Source organism: Asterias amurensis, chromosome 6 (genome assembly GCF_032118995.1).
Source record: "Asterias amurensis chromosome 6, ASM3211899v1".
Lineage (NCBI taxonomy): Eukaryota > Metazoa > Echinodermata > Asteroidea > Forcipulatida > Asteriidae > Asterias > Asterias amurensis.
The window spans coordinates 19,297,203-19,323,826 of record NC_092653.1 but is presented as its reverse complement, the minus strand read 5'-3'; the positions used below and the strand labels follow the sequence as shown (position 1 = coordinate 19,323,826).

At 39.7% G+C, this 26,624-nt stretch overlaps 1 protein-coding gene across 1 annotated transcript; it reads left to right on the top strand.

Annotated features, from left to right (window-relative positions):
* Positions 1-4,548: 4,548 nt before the first annotated feature.
* On the top strand, positions 4,549-26,111 carry LOC139938709 (adhesion G protein-coupled receptor L1-like). The gene is made up of 16 exons (XM_071934326.1): positions 4,549-4,621; positions 5,366-5,505; positions 14,070-14,149; positions 14,825-14,924; positions 15,650-15,758; positions 15,864-16,016; positions 16,475-16,620; positions 17,912-18,004; positions 19,459-19,510; positions 19,965-20,068; positions 20,517-20,650; positions 21,422-21,684; positions 22,752-22,818; positions 23,153-23,367; positions 23,619-23,951; positions 25,225-26,111. The coding sequence occupies exons 1-16, from the start codon at positions 4,549-4,551 to the stop codon at positions 25,515-25,517; spliced, it is 2,355 nt and encodes a 784-aa protein (XP_071790427.1). The 3' UTR covers positions 25,518-26,111.
* The last annotated feature ends 513 nt before the right edge of the window (positions 26,112-26,624 follow it).

Below are 26,624 nucleotides of genomic sequence, written 5' to 3'. Positions count from 1 at the left end.
AACATATGACATGCTTCGAAAATATACTCTATATACTTTGCCCTGGAAGTGTAGGATGATCGAATGAAGGTTTTGGCTTGTCAGAATCCAGATTTACGCCGAGGAGTCTTGCTGTTGTTTGATTTGCATATGTGCCATCTGAAACAACTCCATGAACACGAAGACCATGGTCAGCTAACAAGATAATACAATCTTTAACAAGTTGTGCTTGGACTATTCCGGACATATGATCTACAAAGAAGTCGCCAACGACGTGCTTCCAGTTTCCAGTGAATCCAACCGCCATGAAAACCAAAGCTTCAGTTGCAAGAGTGGTTTCACCCACTTCCCTACCAATCCTGGATAGTCAAGAAAACCAACAAATTTATGTTGTTGGGAATCCCAGACCAAGACACAGTCAGTCATCAATGGGGTTTTCGATGCTGCCTCACACAGACTTGTTATAACTTCTGAGAGGAAACCTGATTGGCAATCCACTGACAGATGCTGTCCAGGCTTTGATTGAGGAAGGATCTGGAAGATGAAGTACACTTCTCAGGTAGTCGTAGGCTTTCGGAGAATGATAATGCAGAGACAGTGCAAATTGCTTTAGTTCTGACGAATATCTCCTCCCACCCGACTTCAAAGCTGCATTTTCATACTCGGATTTAAAGAGATCTAACGCCATGCCAGAAAAGGAACTGGTGAGGAGTTGATACACATCGTCTGCCACGAGAGATTTATCTTTCAATGTTTTCAGCACGTCTTTCATTGTTCTGTTTTTCCTGGACAAGTCAACGTATATTCTGATGGAGATTCCTCACCTTCTTGTCTGATTAGTGAATTTTGTCAGGAGTGCAGTAGGTATGCTCATTGTTGACAGTCTTCGTAGCTTACAGGAACGAGGGGCTCCAGCTCTGATTCGCAAACCTGGACTCCTGTTGAAGTGGTTGGCCTTGTTCCCTTCGTGGGAGTTGCATGCCTGAAAATCTTTTTTTCCTGAAGAGAGACCGGTATTGGGCTTGAAGCAGATGTCGTTAAAGTGTTTACCACAAATAAAGCAAAGTCTGGTTGGTAACCATTCATCTCGACCAGTTGCCAAGATATACACATCCTTTTCACATTTTTGTTGTTCTCAGTCTATGCTATAGTGCATATGAAATCACACATACTAGTTACATGTGTTCACCGTCTCTAATGTTACCATGAAAGCGCTGGTCTCGAACGAACCTAATAAATGTTTATTTTACATTTTGTTACAATACGATATACAATACAATCATACACAAAAGTAAATCATTTCATGTAATAATATTTCAAGAGAAGTCTTTCACCACTACCTTCTGTAAACCCTGTAAGTTATTTGTAAATCTGTGATTTTTTTTTTCTGTACCGAAAGGGTCCAATGGCTTTAAGAGTAGTGTTTTATTAAATCACACTTGTTTATGTTGTTTATATCAGTGTGATCTTGTTTGATTTTTTGTTGCGTCTGAGAAAAGTCAAATTTTCGGAAAACCGACATTTAGGAAAGTTTGGGGATTTCCGGATCGTAACAATTTTAGCAACAGTCGTAAATTTTAAAACACTTACTTTGGAGTACATTTAGAGATAATTATGTATCACATTGTATACAAACTTATTATCTTAAATTTTTTATGCCATTTGCGAGGTAAGATTTGTATAAATCTTAATATAACAATGGCTTGCCTGATCACAAGATATCGAATATGTACAAAGGAAGAGTCCTGTAATAATTTATGGCTAGGTTCGTTCGAGACCAGCGCTTGCTGGATGGTAACATTAGAGACGGTGAACACATTTTACTACATGTATGTGTGATTTCATAAGCACTAGCATAGACCGAGAACAAACAGGAAGGGTATCCATAGGAAAACTCTAAGGACTGGCTTTATTCACAAAGGAATTTTGTGTATAAAATATGGGAGGTTCTTACAAACAACATTGTAGCGCAACACAATAGCTGTCAAAATGCACAGAAGATAACTGTGAATCAAAATTATCAACTATTTGTATGCATACTAATTCAGGTTCCGATAAATCTGAACGTTTGTAAGTGTTTTGATACTTTATTGGCGCAGTTTACATAGACAAATGACCTACAGAACAACAATTGACTACTGGATTATGGCCGCATCAAATAGAATGTGTGAATGGATCCCAATAACGGGGCTTTCTTTACTAGAGGTCGACATAATTATAGCAACTGTGTCTACGATTCAGTGATTAATTGAAATTAAAGCGGGAACATTGATTATAAGCGAGTCATTGCCTCATACATTATTCAAATCCAACTTGCAAATGGCTCATTTACCCTGATCCGCATCCTAATGGCAGTACCCGTGGACTTATACGGAAGGGCAACTATGGGGTCTTTTACACAATTGAACAATAAAGAACAAAACGATGCACTATGGTTCAACTTGGACCCCACAGAAGAATTATTTTGAAAAGGAATCAACAGGACAATCAAAAAAGGTCTACTTGGTCAACACAATAAGTGGACTTTAAAACACTCTGTGTACTTACATATTGTATGCAGTGGTTTTTTGTTTACAGTGTTTAAGTATATTGTTGTTAAGTGTACAGAACAAAGGAATGACGACTACAGTAATTAGATTAGTGTTGATGTCTGTTAGGAAATCCTATCGTTTAATTCAGCTCAGAACAGCTTATTATGTCTGCTTGAAGTATGCATTGTTATTCAGACAACGAAATAGCGGGTGTCAATCGAATCACTAAATTAGCGAACGAAGGTCTCAAAATAATGTAATCCCTAACGGTTGTGCATCCTTTCCTTCCGATTCAACTCATGGGAATTATTCCCCAGCTTACAGCGTGACATGGACATGTCTTGTAATCAAATCGGATAAGTTTATTTTCACACCCTTTGATATTCTGATCGTGTACAAAAAACTTTGAAACTTTGTCAAAACATCCTTTTAAAAGCAACTGGGCGCGTTCCATAATTGTCAGAGACCAGAGTGCTCATATTTTGGTGTATCCCAACATATTGCATAACATAACTGATCTGTGAAAATTTGAGTTGAATTGATTATCGAAGTTGCAAGAAAACAATAACGAAAGAATAACATGCTTGAATTTGGTTTGATGTTACCCCATGCGTGTAACTACTTGCCATGTAGAGCGCGAACTGCCATGCTTTCTAATATGACTAATTTTAACCCCCCCCCCCCCCCCACATCGGGCGAAAAACTCACTTTCATCGCACTTGCACGCACTTACAACATGCAAGTGAGTAAAAGGACACCGTACGTGACCAGCACATGTAAGTACGGAGTCCGTACGACAATGTGGCAACCGCAAGATGGTCGTATGTTCAAAGCACGTTGTAAGCATGTACAACTCACTCACAACGTGCGCAACATACGATGCACGCAACCGCTCACGGCCAGGCGTGGCGTGCGGGCCACGTACTTACACCTTGCGCAGACCGTGCGAGTGACGTGAGTTGACGTACTTCCCCCTTGCACCTTGCGCAGACCGTGCGAGTGACGTGAGTTGACGTATTCCATCGCTGCTTTTCTACTCCCTCCCCATGTTTTCAGAAAAACGTGGCGGCCATGGCCTCCTCAAAAAAAGTACGGACTAAAAACACGCACGGTGGGTTGTGATTGGGACCGAGGCTTTAAAGCTCGGGTTAACTTAAAATTTCCTCCAGATTATGACACGAATTTTTTTAATTCTTCGTTGCGGCTGATTTTGCTTCATTCCTGCTGATTCCGAATAACTGTGGCTTTTTTGTAAAGAGAGTTTGGTGAAACCGACGAGGGGGAATCTACCGGTGGATCGGGGCCAATTGCATGGCTCTGCTCACTGTAAACAGAGAATAACTGTAAACTCAAGCCTATTGAGTTGCTCTATAAAATGTGCCCTGGACGTCATTCCAGCAAGCAGCTCTTTTGAAGCAACAACATAGATCAGTGCAGACAATGACCAATGTTATATAAATACAACGAGCATTTGCTTGCTGAAATGACACCCATAGTGAGTATTTTCTATTTGAAACATTTGTTATTGTTATACTACTATGTTATTATGAATGGTTTATTAAAATCTTGTAATTGTAGCCAATGGCTAATTTTTGTCAATTTTGTTGAAGCAATAACAATTTAAAAGCAATACACTATAAGCAATGAACGAACACTTAGGCAGTTGACTATCAAAAGAAAATTATAGAGATCCAGGGGTCGATTTCACAGAGAGCTTATAGATTGATCTTAACTGCAAACCAATCTTATAATTGCTAAGTAAATTGTGATGTAAACAAAGTTCACTATTATAATGCTAACAAATTTGTCCTATACGACGAATTGTATTTGCTATGTGGAATCGATCTCAGTATTCCCTTGTGACTGTTGGCGCTCTGTAAAAGTTGGCTCCTGCACACTACGCTCTTCAGCTGATCAAACTGCGTGCTCCGGGTAGCACTACCTTGCCGAGTGGTGTTGTTCCAGTGGTTGATATCATTGATAGGTCTGTTGTAGTTAAGGAGGCAGAGATAGTGACTACCAATACGATCGAGACATCATGGAGGGACGCAACAGCTGTGTGGCAGCCGCGATATTGTTGTGCATCATTTCTGCATCACTCTTGACACACGGTAAGTTTACATCCAAAACAATTTATAAACCGGTACTAGATAATTATAATAATACACACGCGCAGTAAAGTATATTTATATAGGTAACTGCGCATTATACATGTCCGTTTTTAGTATTATTATTATTACTAGCGGGATGCCGCGCTTTGCGCGGCAACCCCGCAAGAGAGCTCTTCGTAAAAATGCTGCAAGTGTAGCGTTGCGTGCAAGGGGTGGGGGCTAAAGTGGCTGGGCAGGGTCACAATACAAATCACTGTGGCAAACTACCCATCCTAAATTAAGACGAATCTTGGTGCTTTGTGAAATCGTACACCCGGCCGTCTTTCTTCCGTTTCGGCATTGTCGATCCCATCCATATTTTTTAGTTTCCAGCGGATCCCGATAGTGGTTCTTTCCCAGTCCCGTTTATATCCCGTTTCGTTTATTTTGTTCCCGTTCAGTTGATTATTTTCTGTCCTGTATATTTTTCAAACCCCTTTGCTTTTTCCCCCCTCACCGGCCTCGTTCATTTTTTCCCCCAACTCCCTGTCCCACCGTGTGCCGCTTCCCTATCCCGTCCCATATCTAACCTACGCCTCCGTGCCTTTCCCGTCCCCGCGTTTGCCTTTCCAGTTTCGCGCGGGTCCCGTTTTTATTTCTTCCCCCGTTTTATGGGCTTGATCCCCCCACTCAGTTTAATATTTTCCTGTCCCATGTCCCACATCACGATAGTCCTTTTTTAATTTTGTTCATTCCCTACCCCAGCCCTGTTTATTTTCCCCGTCATTTCTATTTTTGCCGTCCCCCCGTCCCCCGTTCCACAGACGTACCACTTTGTGCCCCTACCTCCTATCCCCGTCCAAAATCTAACCCGTGCCTCCTTCCGAATTCCCGTCATCCCGCCCGTGAACTGTTCTTTGCACCTTTTGCCGTCCCATAACTTCCCCTGTTCCCCACGGGTCCAGCCAATCAGGTGGTTCTCCGTTTCGTGTATAACGTGCTCTAATAACCCCCACCAGCCTTCGTCCTGTCGTCGTGCCTCCCCCATGCATTGTTCTTTACTGGGAACGCGCGAAGTTACTGGACGCTCGCGCTGTGACTGTGACATCACAAAGGACGCCTGCCTATAACCCCAAAGTTACTACACGTTCGCGCTTTGACTGTGACGTCACAAACAACACTTGCCCCAACCCAGCGAAGCGCCTTGAATAAAGGCTAACGTAAGGCCGTGTCCGAAACGACGACTTCGGCTACAGCTACGTCTAGATCAGCGCGTCTACCAGTGTTAAGGAATAGCAGACGCGCGCAATCTAGCCCTAGCTGTAGCCGAAGTCGCCGTTTCGGACACGGCCTAAAGGTCCCTAATGACCGGGGCCCAATTTCATAGAGTCACTTAAGCAAAAAAAATTGCTTAAGCAAAAATTTCATTGCTTAGTAAAATCAGATTACCGGCCAAGACTCCACTCAATTGTAATGCTAAGTAAACAACAGCTTAATACTAGTCATAAGCAATATATGTATATGGCAGGAAATTTTGGCCAGTAACATGTGTAAAATAAGCGAGCTATTTTCGTGCTTAAGCAAATTTTTTGCTTAATCAGCTCTATGAAATTGGCCCCGGGTTGGTGGCTGGCGCTGTTAACGGACCGAGCCGGAGGCGAGGTCCGTTAACAGCGCCAGCCACCAACCAAGGTCATTACCATGCAGTGAAGACCGGGTACGAACACTGTTATTCCCATTAATAAATACCTTTTTTAGCGAATTAAATGGCTAAAATTGTCCACATTTTGTGACTTTTCTCTCGGCGGTACTTCCAGACATGTTCAGGGGCCATATTTGAGCTTTTGATGGTTCCCATCTCTTTCGTGCGTTAATCACATTACTGATCTTTGAGACCAGTGACTGTTTTAAATAATGATCTGTTCAGCGCATTCACTGGGGTCAAAGGAGGCAAATGATTGGACGATAGCTGTTCCTTGTGCATTAAAACGCGCGCATGAGCTCGGCGTCAGTTTATACGCGCGCACATGTATTACACGCGCGCACTCAAAATTTATACTATTTCAGCGCGCGTACGCGTAAGTGCGCGAAGTTGCAATGAAACTAACAGGGATATAAATAATCGTGTGATACAGTGCAACGCGCAAGGTTTACACAATGTATGCTGATTTAGTGGCCACTTATTCGTTATTTTCTTTATACCACCGTTAACACTCTCACACGTGACCGGGTTTTGACCAATCAGAGACTTGAAACCGTCCAAGGTATTTATTAATATAGATTACACACAAGCTGACATAACGCGCCCGACCCTTTAAGAACTTCTGTTCAGGTCGGTACGCATCAGCTGGATCGTTATCACCACTGATCTGATAAGCGTTTGACAAAGGTGTGAAACCATTCTGTCTGAAGGTATCATGCGGATACAACTGGTCCTCCTTTGACGTTCGATACTCTACATGCGAATGTCGAACAGAACACGTTACTCGTTTGAATAGTGTTCATGCGTTTTGCACGTACGTACAACGTTCATTAAGCTCCTGGCCAATAAAAAGCTCTGCTTTGCTGACTCCGCCCAAAGATCCAGGAAGATCCAACACACTTTGACCATTGACGTCTATAGAGTTTAACAATGAGTCCAGTAGCTGATTGTTCAACTAATATAAAAGATGTACCTAAAGGATTTAGGTGTCTTTTCAAACGATACCTGGTCTGTCAAATGTAATATAAAAGATGTACCTAAAGGATTTAGGTGTCTTTTCAAACGATACCTGGTCTGTCAAATGTAATATAAAAGATGTACCTAAGGGATTTAGGTGTCTTTTCAAACGATACCTTGTCTGTCAAATGTATATAAAAGATGTACCTAAAGGATTTAGGTGTCTTTTCAAATGATACCTTGTCTGTTAAAATGTAACATAAAAGATGTACCTAAAGGATTTAGGTGTCTTTTCAAACGATACCTTGTCTGTCAAATGTATATAAAAGATGTACCTAAAGGATTTAGGTGTCTTTTCAAACGATACCTTATCTGTTAAAATGTAACATAAAAGATGTACCTAAAGGATTTAGGTGTCTTTTCAAACGATACCTTGTCTATTAAAATGTAACTTAAAAGATGTACCTAAAGGATTTAGGTGTCTTTTCAAACGATACCTTGTCTGTCAAATATATAAAAGATGTACCTAAAGGATTTAGGTGTCTTTTCAAACGATACCTTGTCTGTTAAAATGTAACATAAAAGATGTACCTAAAGGATTTAGGTGTCTTTTCAAACGATACCTTGTCTGTCAAATGTATATAAAAGATGTACCTAAAGGATTTAGGTGTCTTTTCAAACGATACCTTGTCTATTAAAATGTACCATAAAAGATGTAACTAAAGGATTGGGAGACACTAGTTTGCAATGATAATGTTGTCTGTAAGGGAACTGTTACTGGTTTTCAACAACAACACTCTGGACACCGCATGGAGGAAGACCTACAAGCAATATGGATCACAACATCATGTTTTGGGATCGGACTCCTAATTAACCGACCCCTCCCCCAAAAAGAACAACTACTATTTTCGCTTAACCTTCCCATTGTTTAAAATAACACTATATCAGAACAATTAGAGATGTGTCTTCTATAGATGATCAAGATAATGGATTGTCTTGAAAATAAACCAGAAACGTGTTAAACAAGTATACTTTATTATACGTGTATAATGCAGCCATTCAACGGGTTCTCCAACGGGGTTTAAAGACTTTGCGCCACTGCTGGTGACTGAATTAGAGTCGTAACGACTGGGGATGTGGGTTTGGGATTGGAATACTCCTTTAGTATAAGAGTATAGTGTTAGCATTGTAATCTCGACGGCATTCCTTACGAACCAAGCGGGTGAAAGAAACGAACAATGAAAAACCGGGGCTCGTTGTGGGATTTATAAGGATGTGGACAGTCGTAGAGGGAGGGGCTTGGGATGGAGTCTTCAAAGCAGACCTTTTTATTGGCCAGGAGCTTAATGAACGTTGTACGTACGTGCAAAACGCATGAACACTATTGACAATCAACGTTAGGCGTGAGATGTTTTTCTTCCACGGTAAAAACCGCCCCCTGGTATCCCACCCAGCGTTTAAAACCAGGTGAGCTATCGGGTGTACTGGCCCAGCTTTAAGCTGTTCACCTGTTGAGCCATTGTTGTCAAGTCCACAACCATGGCTCCCATCCTGGAACCAAACAATAAAGACAACCTTAAGCTGGGACTCGTCCCCTATAGAGTCAACAATCCTTTAACAATCACCCATTATAGTATGTTCGGGTATGGCGTGTCAAACGTTGCATATTCGATTAATGTACAACGTATGTGCGATGTTTCTCATATTATGCGATTATTGTCACATATGTGCGATATTCGTTTGATGTATGCAATAAATGTAATATATATGCAATAAATTGTACAATGTATTTGCGATGTTTCTCATATTATGCGATTATTGTCACATATGAGCGATATTCGTTTGATGTATGCAAGAAATGTAATATATATGCAATAAATTGTAATATGTGTGCGATAAATTGTAATAATATGTGCGATAATTTGCAATAATTATATATGCGATAATTTTTAATATATATATTTGATAATTGTGTTTTTTCCCAGGACGAATGTGGGTAATTATCTGCACACGTTCGTCCTGGCAAATGAAAACGCCACACACCGGGGTCGACCCGGGAAAGCCAATCGAACGCACCCTATATATGTGCGAAAACGGAATTGTGGGATTTAGTATGGCTTCCTGTCCACCTGATCACCGTACCCGTAATGTTTTAGATCGGGACAGACTATACTGTGGGTCGACCCCGGTGTGGGTAATTATCTGCACACGTTCGTCCTGGCAAATGAAAACGCCACACACCGGGGTCGACCCGGGAAAGCCAATCGAACGCACCCTATATATGTGCGAAAACGGAATTGTGGGATTTAGTATGGCTTCCTGTCCACCTGATCACCGTACCCGTAATGTTTTAGATCGGGACAGACTATACTGTGGGTCGACCCCGGTGTGGGTAATTATCTGCACACGTTCGTCCTGGAAAAAAAAACGCCACTCACCGGGGTCGACCTGGGGAAGCTAAACGAACGCACCCTATAAGAACGAACATCGCACATGTATATTAAATTATGCGCATATTATGTATATCATCACAAAACATCGCATACAAATGATCGCCTTAAATTATCAAATATATTATATTAAAAATTATCGCATATATATTGCAAGTTATCGCACATATTCTACAATTTATCGCACACGTATTACAATTTATCGCACATATAAATTACAATTTATTGCATATATAATACGTTTATTGCATACATCAAATGAATATCGCACATATTATGTGACAATTATCGCATATTATGAGAAACATCGCACATACATTGTACATTATCGAATAATGCAACGTTTGACACGCCATGTTTAGGAAGATTGCGCAGTGAGCTATTAATCCTAACCGCTTCAATAACTTTACACTAACAAATCCACACCAGACAGGAAACGGGCCCTGGAAGAACGTACTGGGTGAAATGAATATAAACGCGGGCCTTGGTATAATATTTTGTTTGTTCAGTGGAAAAAGTAGTCAATTGTTACATTCAAAGTGTCATCTCTTCCATCATCCCTTCTTTTGATATGTTTTGTAAAAAATTATTTCCAATTATTGGTTGGAATAATATTCAACCTCTCATTATTGAAACGGTACATACTTTTTTTCCTAATAATTACTCCTATAAACGAAGTTGAGAATTGTCTTCATCGAATATACAAAAAGGTAATTACACACGACAATAAATGTTTGTGCGATAAAAAAAAAACCGTACAAAAACGTAAAGACCTTTGCTATTTGACGTCGTCAAACGTTTTGGGATTTTGACCAAACACAGCGGCATTTCCGTTTTGACATGAGGTCATGCGACTTCTGAGTTGAATTTCCCCATTGTCATATTTAGCCCCTTTATTATCTCACTTAACTATTGTCCATCAGAAGAACCTGACAGAAATCTGCGTTCCTGTTCCCAAACCGTTCACATTCAAAGAACTAAACACAGTCTGGGGGATCGTGCCTTTTCTATCGCAGCACCGGAGGATGTGGAATCGTTTTCCTGAGAACATCAGGCAATCTATAAGCGACAATTTAAAAACTTTGCTTTATCTCACCTTTATTCAAAGGCCCTCTTGTACGGCGCTATGAGCAACGACTGTTGGATTATCGCAAACTTAAATTTGACGATCGGATTGATTTCTATCTATTTTGAAAATTGGTGGATCACCCAAAATGAATTTGACTTCGTTGCCGTGACAATACTTTTAAACTAAACTGACTTAAATTTAGTTAAAAAGTGTACAAATTCTACAAAAGACATGCAAAATCTGGACCTGTCAGATATTAGGGTACAAGGTATCAACATCAATGTACATAACATCGGTTAAAGAGCATTCATTTCAAGCTGCAAACATGTATGTTTAGCTTGCAGAACATTATGTGAACATTTATGTTCTTCTAAGAACTTGTCTTGCCACAATATTCTACTACAACGCGTAAGGGAAGGGCTACGTCTTGTAATCACTCTTATAATTATGGGCAACAAAAACCTGCCGCAGCATTACTGCAGCTTTCGATATTGCAAAACACTTTGGAAACATTTCATTTTAAAGTAATGTGGTGATGAAAAAGCGATATCAGTTTGTAAGCCCCCAGAAAATGCAATCTGAGAAGCGCTACTGACGATGCTCCTCATATCACGTATTCCTATAAGGGGTTATTGTAAACGTGGACGTACTCGCTCCTGACTTTCTCCCGATATCTTAAAAACGCGACCATATCTTGAAATGATTGTTCACATTGTTTTATGTAAGCGTCTGCATTTATATCGGGTCAAAAGAGTCGAACGGATCTGGAAACCAAAACTAATTTGTATTATGGGTTGAACAAGGATAAATTTACAAGAGCTGAATTTGAGCCCGTGCCCTCCGGGATACCATGCCGACCGCACTCTACAAACTGAGCTATACATAGCCCAACTGTTGTCGATATAGTTTTTAAATATATTTTTGTCCTCGGGGTGTCAGGCAAAACTACCATCAGTTAAAATCTTGCCTTTCTCAAACCACGGCTTGGGCTCCGGCTCAGGCTTAGGCTCCGCGTTCTGTGTACGCAGCTTGCATTTAACCTGCATTTTGGAGCAGCGCGTATTGCACGGATATCAGCACGCGGAGCCTGAGCCGGAGCCCGAGCCGAGCTTTGAGAAAGGCCCCAATGGACCCTTCCCATGAAATATGCTAATTACATTCACGCATGCGTACAGACCCTGTTGGTTGGCAAACGCCATAGAGTTGTGCACTAAGCAGACGCGCAATCGCGTCTGCGTCACGCACCCATTAGCCGTGTACAGAACAGCGCGATGTTACCTCATTTTGCCAACCAAAACGTTAGTGCGCACGCGCTACGTGCAATTTACATATTTCATGGGAAGGGTCTATTAAGGCCGGTTTATAGTCGGTCGCGCGACGGTCGCGCGATGGAAATCGTCGGACGCTGAGGATCGCTGGACGCTGGCATTTTTTGCACAGTTTATAGTCATCGCGCGATGGGATGCAGTTTGTACAGTATACACATACCCAATTAGTTATGTTAAAAAGAAAACCATCTTTCTCAAATTGTTATCAGCGTTATGAACAACCAAAAACGAAGAATTTTAGTTTATTTGATATGAATTTTCCTTTAGACTGGACTCACTCGGGGATAAACAAAAACACATCATTTTCACTTTGTTTTCCATGTTTTTACATTCAACCAATTTAATAAAATTAAAAAAAACTGCAAAAACCCGTTGCAGCCACGTCCTTTAAAAAACTCATTAAGTTAAGTTTGTGAAAAAAATCTCAATAATGTCACTTAACCAGATCAGATATCAAATTATTAAGTCTGCGAGCATACAAAGAGCTGTTTTCGAAGTTGTATCAATGAATTTCGAAATTAAGTGTTTACTTAATATTCTGGAAACAGCATAGTATTATTTGAAAAACATGTTTGGGTTTCGTTTCTCTGAAAGGGAACATCGATGGGAAGCGTTATATATTGTAAAGCAACAATTCCGTTAGTTTTTCTCAACCATTGCTGTTCTGAAGTGTACCAAACATATATAACATGCATTAAATCGTTCGGTTTTACAAATACAATTCCCACACTTCGAATCAGCGGTGCAGTCAGCAGGGAGGGGGGGGGAGTGGCTACCCCAAACAAATAAAATACCCCCCTCCTCTGAAAAAAAGGGAAAATGGACACGCAGCCACAAAATGCCATAAGCACCCCCCTCCGCACAGCATACTCCTTCCCGACTAACAAAGCAACCCCTGCCCACATGTTAAAACTACTAACCCCTAGCCCTCCCCATGAAAAGTCATAGCCATACCACTGCTTCCGAATCACTTTGTGTCAATATTGGTATGAAAAAGATACAAGCCACACAATATTCAATAAAGTGTCCAGAATTTAACTAGTTTGAACTTTGTGAACTCAACAAGAGAAAAGAAACAGACTACTGTTTTTTGACTTGTTCATTTATTTATTTCAAATCAACTTATAATGAAATTAAAGGTACAATTTACTTATTAAACATAGCGAGCAAGAGAGTGATCAGTATGTACAGAAGAGGACAAGAACATTAAGCTATAATTTTGCATAATTAATGCAGCGGCAAATTTATCAATTTTTACCGATTATATTTTAAATAATGTTTTTTTTTTTAGAAAAGCAAGTGCATAAATCATCAGGAATGACTTGAGTAGCTGTAGAATGTTTGTAGTAAATACAATGCAAAGGAAATTTAAATTGATGGGCTATCATTGTTAAAGTAAAGTTTTAAAGTTAAGGATTTCATCGCAGCTTTTCTTCAACATTATTATCATTGATGTATCAGATGTCTGTGCCAAAGGATGTCCTTCTTGTGTCCATTTGTTTTTATCACAGATGCTGCAAGTGTGGCTGGCAAACTGGAGGTTTTGTTTTGTGTAGAAAGTATGCCCACTGTTCTAATACAGGGAGACAAAAAACAAACAAAAACATTGTAACAAAATCCTTCAATTGTTAACATAATACTCTTTTTCAATTTGACCTAAGATTGGGACTTTAACAAAATACAAACTTCACCTGCAAACTTGCAAAAAAACAAATTCATTATAATACATAGCCCTATCTTCATGAAGAGTTTTCCAACAGTTTGTTTACATGGTTAATACAACCAGGGCTCGATTTGGGGGAAAAAAATCACAAGACTTTTACTGGACCAGAGAATCTGACAAGACTGGGATCGATATGAGGAGAACACTTTCTACACACTACATTGAAACTGCTAAACAGTAACATAAATAACATACGATTAAAAACATGTATGCTATCCATTGCCTTGTTATATTATCCAGGCAACTGTGGCGATCATACAGGTCATCAACTATCTACTGGCTCTACCTCAACCACTTCTGCCGCAACTCTTGAATAACAAGTAAGACCGTATAGAATGGACGGTAAACACTCATTAATGACGTAACTTACAAACAATACACGTTTTCTCAGTCAATTTTGGCAAAAGAGCAGCCAGTTTCATGCGTTCGAATTAAAGCTTTTCTGCCTCTCCAGTTGTTACTGCGTTTTAAATTCAGAATTCGGCCATTCAATATTGTTTTGAGTCGTGTCAAATTCTGTTAGCCTTCTGTTCAATTTAGCGTATCGTAATTCCTTTTCGTGACACACACGCCTCAAGAAGCGTCTGCTTTGAAGAATTGTGGAAATTCATGAAACGGAATAGAACGACTCTTTTCAGTAGCATTCGATTTCGCGCAAAAAAAAGGCTTGGTGGTTAAATTGGCAAAAGTCTTTTCATACTCAAACTTCCTATCGTTTGCACTCTGATTTACCAATCGTCAATAGAGGCCGATACACAGCTTTAGTTTCTTAATAACATTGCATACTAATTATACAATTGGTTGCTTTACACGTGGGATGCTGATTCAAACCTAACAAACTTTCATGACATTGTGAAATAATAGTTGGGTGGCTATACCTTTCTTGCAAATCCTTAATTTTGTTTGGAATATCCATATTATTACAGAACCACATTTTAACGCTAAGTAAGTGAACCTGCAATAAAGGTGATTTGTTGATTTTGTCCTGACTGTAGAATCATCAAGGCAGTTGAGGATATGGCAAATCAACCTTTTCCTGACAATGTATCTAGCGTAAGAATCGTCACAGATAACATGGTTCTTACAATGGAGGAGGTATGGCGTCATAATAACAGTTATCTGTCGCAGTTGTTGTTTTGCCGCCAGTGAATCTGTGGCTGTTGTTGCTGCTGATTTTGTTGCTGACGCTGCTGTTGCTTTGTTGTTGTTGTTGTTGATGTTGTTGTTGTTGTTGTTGTTGTTGTTGTTGTTGTTGTTGTTGTTGTTGTTGTTGTTGTTGTCGTTGTTGTCGTTGTTGTTGTTGTTGTTGTTGTTGTTGTTGTTGTTGTTGTTGTTGTTGTTGTTGTTGTTGTTGTTGTTGTTGTTGTTGTTGCTGTTGTTGTTGTTGTTGTTGATCATAATAATTGGATGTCGCTTAAAGCTCGCTACCTATTTTTGTGTTTACGGTTATGTAATGACGTATTTATTGCAGGGGGAGCGAAAGCTTTGGTCATAGTGGTCAACACGTTTGTTTTGTTCTAAACTTAATGCTGATTAATAGGCTTCATTTTCAATAATTAAAGATCACCTTTCACACAATCAGAGAAAATAGTTACATCTACTAATTGAACAATCAGTATAAAACGGTTGGGGTATTTACATCAAGGATTTTAATCCATCCACGTTTATAAGCGAGGTGACAGCGGGTACTAGTGCATATTATGATACAACACCATTCACAATCCAAACGCCGCCTAAAGGCAATCTTTGGACAATCACTTTGATATAAAATGAATACCATCAAAGCATATAAAACAATGAAAGGTTTTCTATACTTTCAGGTTCAAGAGCAAGGTTTCGCTGGGGTCTTGTTTGCATCAATTCAACCTTCGACGTCTGTAAAACAATCTCCTAAACTGCATTCCCATACAGCTTTTCACGCAAACAATGGTAGGAAAAAAAGGTTTTATATTGTTGTCACACATTTTATTTTGATGTTCACTTTAGCAATGTAATCTTTGGTATGATTTTGTTATCTTTTTATTGTTAATACAGGGTCTCAAATCGGCAATAAGGCATTCAAGCGCATCCATGGTGCCCTCAACGTCAGCTTGAAGAGTTTAGATTTGGATAGCGTGGACGAATATATGTATGTTCCGGAGAACATCTCTCAAACTACAGCAAACTTCAAACCAAACAACAAATGCGGTGCGTCAATAAAATCAACACTTAATAAAATAAAAAAAACGCCAAGTCTTGTCAGTGAAGGTAGCCGAGGTATAGGTCCCCTTAATAACCGTGTGAGGTTTTCGTCGCAAAAAACAGTCATTCACTTGAATACACTATGGAAAGCCCTTTTTTTTTTTAGTTACGCTATTTAAAAGGCAAAACGTTCACTTAAAAATCCATATACACACATTGTGTTTGATTCATATTATAATCTTTGAACTACAACATGTAAAAACCGTTTGTTGGTCTGCTGTCAACCAAACTTCAAAACCGGTATCGGAATAATTGTTAGCGTGGTTCAAAGATGTGTCAATATTTTTGGCAAAGTACAAGACACATGGCATAGCTTTAACATTGAAGGCTCTGTTAAAAAAAAAAATTAAAAACGTTTTGAAAAAATGACGAGTTGTTAAAATAGAATATCTCATTTTCTTTAGTCAATGCTACGGGTCCCGCTTCCAATAAGACCACGCTGCAGTTCGTAATCTACGAGAATGATCAACTGTTTCGCACTGATGGTGATACAGTGTCGGTATCACATCACGAAGATACCTCCAACAATCTAACAATCACCAGCTGGAAGGTATGTTACTGTTGAAACATTCCAACACGAGTGACTCACAATCAAAGACCTTCGGAGGTCGGTCGGTCGGCCGGCCGGTTGCTAGCTGGCAACATATTGACCTAGTACAATTGAATTGACTCAACACTATAATAAGAAATCAATGGAAAGCTACCATGGTGCGTACACCGCCAGCTATCAAAAGTCAAATAGTTGGAGTCTATACATACCTCCTTAAATTTACAATAACGAGATTTCAAGATGTGAAACTCGAAAACAGATTGTTAATGTTGACAAAATATTAATGATTTGAAAATCTAATGATTTAAATTCACCTGGAAGTAGTACTTTGTCCAAAAAAAGCTTTTGTCACTAAAATATGTGTTTTGATGAGTGGAATATGAATAAACAATTAACTAAGGTTTAACAAAAATTAGTTTCCATGTTATTTACGAATTTGAAAAAAGCCCGACCCGAGAGGGCGCTGTTCGTGACGTCAATCGAGGCGCGATGAATCGCATGCAGTGCCAACACAACAAAGTGACGCTTGGCGCAAGCTAAAACATGCCCTCAAAGTTGAAACAATACCTGATTTTTTTCACGTTAGGCAAATGCTCCTTTAGGTTCGTTACGTCTTTCAGGTACCTTCTTCGACTTCCCCACTAGCTGGAAAAGTTATTGGGATGGCGTCATGTTTTAGAAAAGAACTTTTCTCCTCATGTCAAAATGTGTAGTGTGTTCCAGATTCTCGAAGCACGACGGCTCGAAGTGTCTGCGGCAAAGCGCTGGAAAAGACGTCGGACCGGACAACTTGGCAAACTGACACCATCTTTAGTTGTTTTGCTGCATCCAGCAGCAATTAGTACACCTGGTCGACATTGCCGGATGCATGAAAAAAAACTTTTTCAAAACGTACAAACTCACGACTAGGACTTGAATGTACTTGCACGTACGTGTGTTCGATTTTCGATTGAGGCAAAGTCTTCGTCGATTGACGTCACAAAATGGGTAGGCGGAGTCACCCCCACACAACTTTATTTAATTTTTAAAACATATAAATCGTCAAAAACAATTACTAAACAGATTGTTTAATTGTGCGGAACATATACGCTAATGTTTGAAAGAAAATCTCCTTCCAGGTGCCTTTAAATGACCTTCCATTCACTGCTACTAAACATCTTTCATTTACTATTTTAGGGGGAAAAAATATCGCAAACGTTAAGTCGAATACCCCTCATTCGTAGACAGTAATCAACAGTTTTAATGGATGTGGATAAACTGTCGTGATTTATTTTTTACGTGTGCATTCTAGGTGATAAGTCGAGTTGTCTCGGCAACTCTTGGTGGTCATTGTGTTTGGGGTTTAGATGATCCAGTGGTTATCAACTTGAAGCATCATATCAACGTAAGTTGCTAAAGGTTCAGTTAAAGGATTTGGGTACCTTTTAAAAATGTCCATATATTTACATTAAACTTACAGGGTTTGAAGATAATGATAGTGGAAAGCTTCCCTTCAAATTTTACTTACTGAGGTGCTGTAGTTTTTGAGAAATGAGTCAAACAATGTCACGAAAATACGTTTGTAAATGATTAAAATAAGTTTCGTCTCATGAGACGAAAATTATTTTCATGAAATTGTTTTACTCATGTCCCAAAAACTACAGCATCTCAGCACGTAATATTTTCAGGGAAGCTTTCTGCTGTCATTGTCTTCAAACTGTGTAAGTTTAGTGTAAATCTGTGGACATTGTGTTTTTTTGTCCTACAAAAGTTACATAGACCCTTTAATAGGAATCGTGGTGACTGGTGGCCGCTGATGCAGCTTGAAACAAAAATAACGAATTCGGTGGTTCAAACTGTTATAAGTTTCTTGCCATAATAATGCGAGATGTTGTTCATCGTTTATTGAAAATTTAAGCCATAACCCTATGTTCAAACTGACACAATTAAGCATTGTAAACGTATACGACATAATATCCATACGGCATTGAAGAAGTCAAGTCCGCTTTGTTATTTAAAATTGTTAGAGATATTACATCCGCTTGGCCGACTGATAATACAACTTAGCCCTATTTAAAGATTCGTGAAATTTATAAAGTAATGCATGAACAAAGCCACCAATAATAATTTGCTGTTACACCATCATTAAATAATAACTTCCATTAGCTAAGTGAAAACAATGTTGGTTATATTATTTGTGCTAAACAGCTTTGTTTGTCAAATTACGGCCGCCATGCAAGTTTGGTATTGTTTAAACCAAACACTTCTGCTAAATAAATGTACCATTTGATTGCTTACGCCAGTCACTTCTGTACGTAGAACGTATAGGGCGCCCCCATTTAATGTTATGCCTGTCATTGTCTTTGTTTCTATTTTAATGCAATTGCAACTATCAGCAAGCTCTGTGATTTGATTTTGGTTTAACCCATAAAACGACGTGTGTAAGCACTGTATACCCAGTACTTTTCCGAGTCCTGTGAAAAAGACATATCACAGCAATCCTACTCGGATGGGATTCATACCCTTGAATAGTGTCGACCATATTAGACCACCGAGATTGTCAGGTAGCTGGAGGCAGTTCGAATCCTATGTTTTGGCAGCGGGTACCGTAACGATATAGATGATAAAGTTTCATCGGGGATAACGAACACAAAGAACAGTAAATTTGGTTCACACAGTACCCTCAGTACTTTCCCGAGTCCTTTGAAAAAGATCACAGTACTCGGGAAAGTACTGAGTATACAGTGCTTACACACGTATGTGTAAGGGTAAAACCCAAATTAATATTGTTTATCCCCGATGCAAGTTTAGCATCTCGGTGATTTGTTTAACAATAAACTGTTTTTTTCCTGTGCTTAGTTCCAGGAAGAAGGCTCCAAACTCTGCGTCTACTGGGATTTTGACGGAAAGGGTAATGGAAATGTGTAAATTTATTTATAAATTGTATAAATGAAACCGAAGTATATAAGTCAGTTCTAATTAACCCGCATAAAGTTTTACGCAAGTTTTCCCTAACTCTTTCATATTTTTTTCACCATTTTTACTATTGATGAAATTGAAGTGTTGAGCAGTCCCTTGTCCAATGAATGTTAAAACTATCGAAACTATTAAGCTGGATGTTCAATTAATAATGTGTTTTTTTTTTCGCTGCAGGAAAACCCTTTTTAAAACATGTTGCATAAAATATGATAATTGTGTCATTTTTTCAACTGTTTTATTGAAGGTAATTTACCTCACAATTATCACGCGAATCTCAAATTAATGGTTTACCAATAATTGTTAAGTTTTCGTTTAGACTTGGAGTTGTGAAGAAACAAAAAATCTGATATGTGTTCGTATAATTATTTGTTTGTGTCGTTTTGAAGACGGACTCGGATCTTGGTCTAAGGAAGGTTGCAGTGTTTACTACTCAACTACCGATCATACAGTGTGTGTATGTAATCACCTTACCAACTACGCTGTTATCATTGTGAGTATATGCCATATAGTGTCCCCCATGTAATATGAAACACAGGTTCGACGGAAGGGAATTGTCCTTTGTCTACACTCTCTACCCTCACCAAAATAGACCTAATTGTCCTGTAATTTAAAGTGTATTCCAATATAAGGCGTATGATTTTTGGGGTTGAACAAAGAATTGACTAGAGCGGGATTCGAACCAACGACCTCCGGATTAACGTGCCGGTGCTCTACCAACTGAGCTATCTAGTCCTATATTGGTGGTGTCCCTATTTTGTCAATATCTTGTTCGGGGTACCAGTTGGAGTATAAGCGCATAGTTTTAGTGCAAGTCTCGGCTGCGAAAGGATTATATTGACCGGTATTTGCCGAAGATGACCGTAAAAACCAGAGTAATTGAACAGACATAAAGAAGTGCTATCCAAGTTCCAAGAAGTTGCAATTTGTTTTCGTTACAGGATATTTGGGACCAGTTAGGAATGGGTGAGCTGTCTGCAGCCCACAGTCTAGCCCTGGAGGTTGTTAGTTACATTGGATGCTCAATGTCACTGATTGGTCTGGTCACTACGATGGGATTGCTTATATCAATTAGGTAAGAACCGCGCTGTAATACGAACATTACAACAGTATAAATCTCAGGTCGAGTTGGTACTCATACCACTAATCATCCCAACTCTTAATAATGGTATCAGTGACGCAACTAGATATTTTCATATGACTATTTATGTTAATTTTTATGAGGTGATGGTGTTGGGGCTGGTGGTGGTTGGCAAGGGGTTGACAATATTGTACCACAATTAACAATGTATGAAGTTGATGTAACCCTACATTTCAACTCAACTTCGTATTGATTACGAAACTAATGGTCCAGGCACAATTTGCTGTTAGAGCTGCTTAAGTAGACGATTGTGCTGAAAAGTTGTTTGCTTAGCATTGATTATAGCAGGATACCTGACTTTTGCCAAAGACTAGGTCACACTATTAAACCGATATGCTAAGATTATTTTTCATCTACTTGTCCTTTGGGGAGGCTTGAAGGATATAAGTAAGGGTATGGTGTTGGCCCCACCCCAACCCAACCCCGAGTTCCGCTACTGAATGAGAATGTCTTTTTCACGGAAGTGATCTTATATTTTTCAAAACATGAAGTTGTTTTAACAGGAGCTCAACATGTACATTTTAACCATCATAATTTGCATCAAACTGCGATACACCGTCATGTAGACCTATTGTATGTTCCTTTCTCATAATATGAAGATGTCAATGGCTTTGAAATGCGAAGAAAATGTATTCACTCACAAAATACCGAACTTGCAAAAGCATTTACATTTTAAAGACTGCATATTTCTTTTCTTTATTTAAGGAGGATGCGAGACGCAAAGACCACACCCACTCGTATGATGCTTTGCATGTCATTAATTATCTCCATGACCTTTTACCTGACCGGTATGGGTCAGACCAGTGACAGGAACGCATGCGCAGCATTTGCGTGTTGCATCCATTACTTCACGTTGGTGTCTCTAATGTGGATGGGAATGGAAGGAGTCTACCTGTACAGGAACATCGTTTTGGTTGCCATGAGCCCCAGTCGGCACATGTTCAGGAACTGTTGCTTGATAGCGTGGGGTAAGATAGTTCTGTACGGTATCATGACTGTGTGTCTTTGGCTATGACTTTTCTGGTCTGGAAATATGGCCTGAAAAAGAGATTTTGCTGGAGATTTACGTCATTGCCATTACGTCATAGTTTCGTTACTGACTAATAATGTTTACTATACCTCATACATATTCATGACCGAGAGTCGAGTTCTCATTGGTCCATTCATCACCACATGCCAGGTATCTGAATATGTATGAAGTCCTCCTCCAGCTATCTTCACACTGTCCCGTCACTTTTCTTTCTACTCCATGATCCCGTGTTCATATCGTGATTTCATCTGTCCATCTCATTGTTTGTCTTCCTTATCTTTTCTTGCCTATCCCCGGTTGCCATTTTTGTAATTGTTGAGCATGCATCCTGGTTAGTTGAATACAACTTTCAGGCTGAGCTGATTTTTACTCAGTATAAATAAATAATTAATAAATAAATGTTCGCGTCTCTTCATCCATCAATGTTTTTTTTTTTTATCCTACTGCCGTAGTCGAAGGTTTATTTGTCCAAATTGAGTTGCAAAAACTTTGCGTAAACAGGGCGGTTGATATGCACTTCCCCATGTAAACCTCACTGCAGAACATCCCATTGTATCGCATGCAACACCACAAATGAAAGTCATACTCTCCTGATAAAAATGATAACAAACGTCAAAAATGATTAAGGTAAACATCCAACAGAAGAGGGGATATTAGTTTTGTTTTAAATAGAGTTGCTCTCCGAATAATCGGAAAATAATCCATCACTGACGCCAAGAACTAAGCAAAGACGGATACCAGCTAAAAGTAACAGTCGGAGCAAACGGCGTTTTGGAATTGAACGCTAAATTTCAGCGTTCTTTCAACTAGTTATCTTACAGAGGAGAGTTTCAATATACGTTGCCTTTTACACTGCTTTTCGTTCTACGCCTTTGTTACGATGTGTTTAACGATACATTATTTCCCAATTATGTAACAAAATTTTACGAAAGGCTCATCACTTGTCTCTTTTAAGAACTTGATTAACGATATTAATAACAACGATTTCTCTCTTCAACTTTACAGGTATACCAGCAATCATCGTTGGATGTGTGGTTATATTTAAATTCGATGTGTATGGTAATGACGAAAGGTTAGCAGACACTATTTATACCTAATATAAAATTTAGGTGTGGACCCGCTGAAATTGTGATCTTCACAGATTCGCAGGTCTTGTGGGAATTGGCGACTACTGCTGCTGCTGTTGCTAAGGGTGTAAATAAGTTCCTATTTTTAAATCACACATGTTGGAAAAGTGTTTAGGCTGAATCGAAATTAGGTTTTAAGAAATTACCCCAAAACGAGAAGATACATAAAAGGACATTTACATATTATTAGCACATGAATTCAAATTAGTTAAATATGTCTCTTACTTTAAACCATGATAAGATGAACAATTTGACGTGTTTTTTCTTTGTCTTTCCAAGATGCTGGATTTCCAATTCCACCATTTTCTTCGCAACTTTCTTCGCACCTGCCATTCTGATTGTTCTGATCAATCTAGTGGTGTTCGTTATGGTCATGTGGGTCTTGGCCAACCGACACTTCGATGCCCGACGCTACACTGTAGGTAGTAAACAGCGCGAGATCTCGCGAGGACGGAGGGAGATATTAGGCATCATATCCATAACCGCTTTGCTTGGTAAGTACTTTTTAAAATGACTTCATGGGAAGATTTCATTCAACCTGGTCTACATCACTTTGTTTTAACGTACAGCATTCATTCGGTTCAGTGTTTACAAAATGACCGACCATCCAAATCGTTATAGAGGCGTATAGCATGACGATGTGGTGCTTTTCGCAGCGGATGTCTGTTGGTGACCTTGACAGTCCAAATGGTATCACTATATAAGCTCTTGACTGTCTAAGGTGTTTGGTTCTCCTCTTCAACAGGTTTGACCTGGCTCTTTGGCGGTTTCTCCGTGGGAGAAGGCGTCCGGATGACTTCCCTTTATCTCTTCACAATCTTCAATTCTGCTCAGGGTTTCTTTATCTTCGTCTTCTACGGTGCCCTTTCCTTCGTCACCACCAGGGGGAAGACCAGCCTTGCCTCCCCGTCTCCCTTTACCAATACTACGGGTAAGAAGTGCAGGGAGCTCGCGGTGCCTACCAAGACTCTTAACAGGAAACTCCTCCGATTACAACTTAGCCGGTCTCAGTCTGACAAACGGAACACCGTGGGTGAAACTTGGATAACATCGTGCAGTGATGTGCGGCTGGATTTCGGTAAAGTATTTCTAGTTTCCATGGGCATGTTATTTATTTATGTATTATTATTATTATTACTATTATTATTATAATTATTTACTTTTTGGGGCAGGGAAACTACATCAAAATAAGTCTCAGAATAAACTTGTCCTGAATTTTTGTTCGGTTTTGATTAAACGGACCAGGAGTTTAAAAAAACATTTAGACTCCTAAAGAGTGGAAAGTGTAAGGGGACGTGATGCTCTCACGTCCGAGCGCTCCCGTCCTGTATGTCGTGGACCTGACAGTGATAAGACTTGACCCAAGTCCAAGTCCCGTGAGTGTCCTTTTGTTTCAAGTTCCGTCGCATAAACAACAGACAACTTTTGCACGTTTAGCATCTCCCAATCTGTGCCTGGCCATTCTCGGGAACAACGGTAGTCACTTTTTTGACCTCTACTTGTACACGTACTGTGTCTCCGTGCCAGCTCCATACGTTAAAGGAACACGTTGCCTTGGATCGGACGAGTTGGTCAAAACAAAAGCGTTTGTAACCGTTTTTTATATAATGCATATGGTTGGGAAGATGTTTTAAAAGTAGAATACAATGATCCACACAAGTTTGCCTCGAAATTGCGTGGTTTTCCTTCTACTGTGCGAACTAACACGGTCGTCGACGAGGTAAAAGGAAAACCACGCAATTTCGAGGCATGTTTGTGTGTGTGGATCATTGTATTCTACTTTTGCAACATCTTCCTACCCATATGCATTTTATAAAAAACGGTTACAAACGTTTTTCAAAGACCAACTCGACCGATCCAAGGCAACGTGTTCCTTTAACATGTACGTTCCGTCTTCCTTCTTTGTTTACATTACCACATGAGCGACATTGGTTGGAATTGCACCACGTGAGGAGGTAGGTAAAACACGCCTCTTGGTGCAAAGTGGACTCATCTCCCCCCTTGGGGAAAATTGTTTGCCGTCCCCTCCCTAATTTTCCATACGGGGACGGAATCTTGCACTCATTCTTAAACGGGAGACTCGGGTTTATTGGTTGGAGCCAACAAATTGGAATCTAAATCTTAAGTATTTGCATACGGCCTTTTCGAAACAAAGACTTCGGTATCGCCACCTGCTTAGGACTTCGTTTGCCGTTCTATTTTGAAGCTCCGTCTACTCAAAATTATTGGCGGAGCCTAAAACGACATAGCAAAAGCTCATCCAAAGGTTTCGAAAGGGCGTCAACAAGAATTAATCATATATTATGGTTATTAAAATGTTGACAACTGTTCTGACATTTCCTCATTTACAGGACGAGCCAACAATGCTTTCGACGGAGACATTGCCTGTAATGATGTCAAGGGGTCAAAGATCACACTAGACACTGGTTCCCGGACCGATGAAACGACCCTCGTTGGATTTGTTCTTTCTGCTGGCATTTTACATACTGGAAACCAGCGGAGCAGCTTGGACGAACGAGAGGACTGCCGGTATACCGTTTGGGTCGAATCGGGTAATCGACTCCGGGAAGAATTCGTAGTTGGGACTGGTATAATATTCTGTGGAAAACAGTCTAGTATCGATTTCCTACAACCTATACCGTAATCGACTGACTGTTGGCTTTCGGGGAAATGTCAATGTCGTCAAATTAATGACATTTACAGTTGCTGCAAAGTGTTGGTGGTAAAAATTGTGTTAGAGAGTCTACCATTACCTGTTTTGTTTATACAGCTATAAATACGCTTAAGAAACCTGCATAGAAACACATTACTACGAGAAGTAACTGGTGACCAAATAGTTTGTTTCAAGAATGGAATTGCTTTTGATTGGAATCAATTTTCTTGTATATGTAATCATATATTGCATATCTTAACATTATGGCGTCGGTGAATATAATTTAGGGAATCAAGTGGATTTCTTTGCCTGAATTTCGCCTTATTGGACACAAGTTCGAATCCCACTTCAGACCAAAGCCTTGCCTGTGGATTGGGTGCCCAACCCTTACCCAACGTGGGGGCTTCTTCCTGGATTTTCTTCCCACTATTAATAGTTGTCCTACCCACTCCCCTGTTCATCCTGTTGGTGGTCCTTATTGTGCTGTCGGATGTGTAAAAACTAAATTATTATTATTAACACAATTTATGTTGATGTTTGATATTTTAACCGAAAGTGCATGAAAACAAATTATACATATTAACCTGTGAGTTGCATCGACCTCCTTAATTGTGTGGTTGTACTGATTTAATGTATATAATTTGAATAGAAATACATTGTTTCGGATAAAAACATAAACCTAACATTTGTTCAACTGTGTTTGCTATCCAAATGATAATTAGCCAGTGAACCTGCCCGCTGCTCCTCCGAGCAAAGAGCAAGGAACAGACCCATTGCTATATGGTCCGAGCATGCAGAAAGGTTCGTACCGGTTCCCTTTACGGATATCCCTCTTAACATAATAGACACTAGAGCTGAGATTACGACTTTCAGTGGATTAAAAAAGAGGATCAAATCAGTCATCGCCAAATACAGCCAAAATATAACAGTGACGGAGCCAGCACACTCGGGTGGGGGTATCCGCAAGAAGTAAACTTGAGGTCTCGAAATCAAGTTCGTGGAAAATTACTTCTTTCTCGAAAACTATGTCACTTCAGGGGGAGTCGTTTCTCACAATGTTTTATACCATCAACCTCTCCCCTTACTCGTTACCTAGTG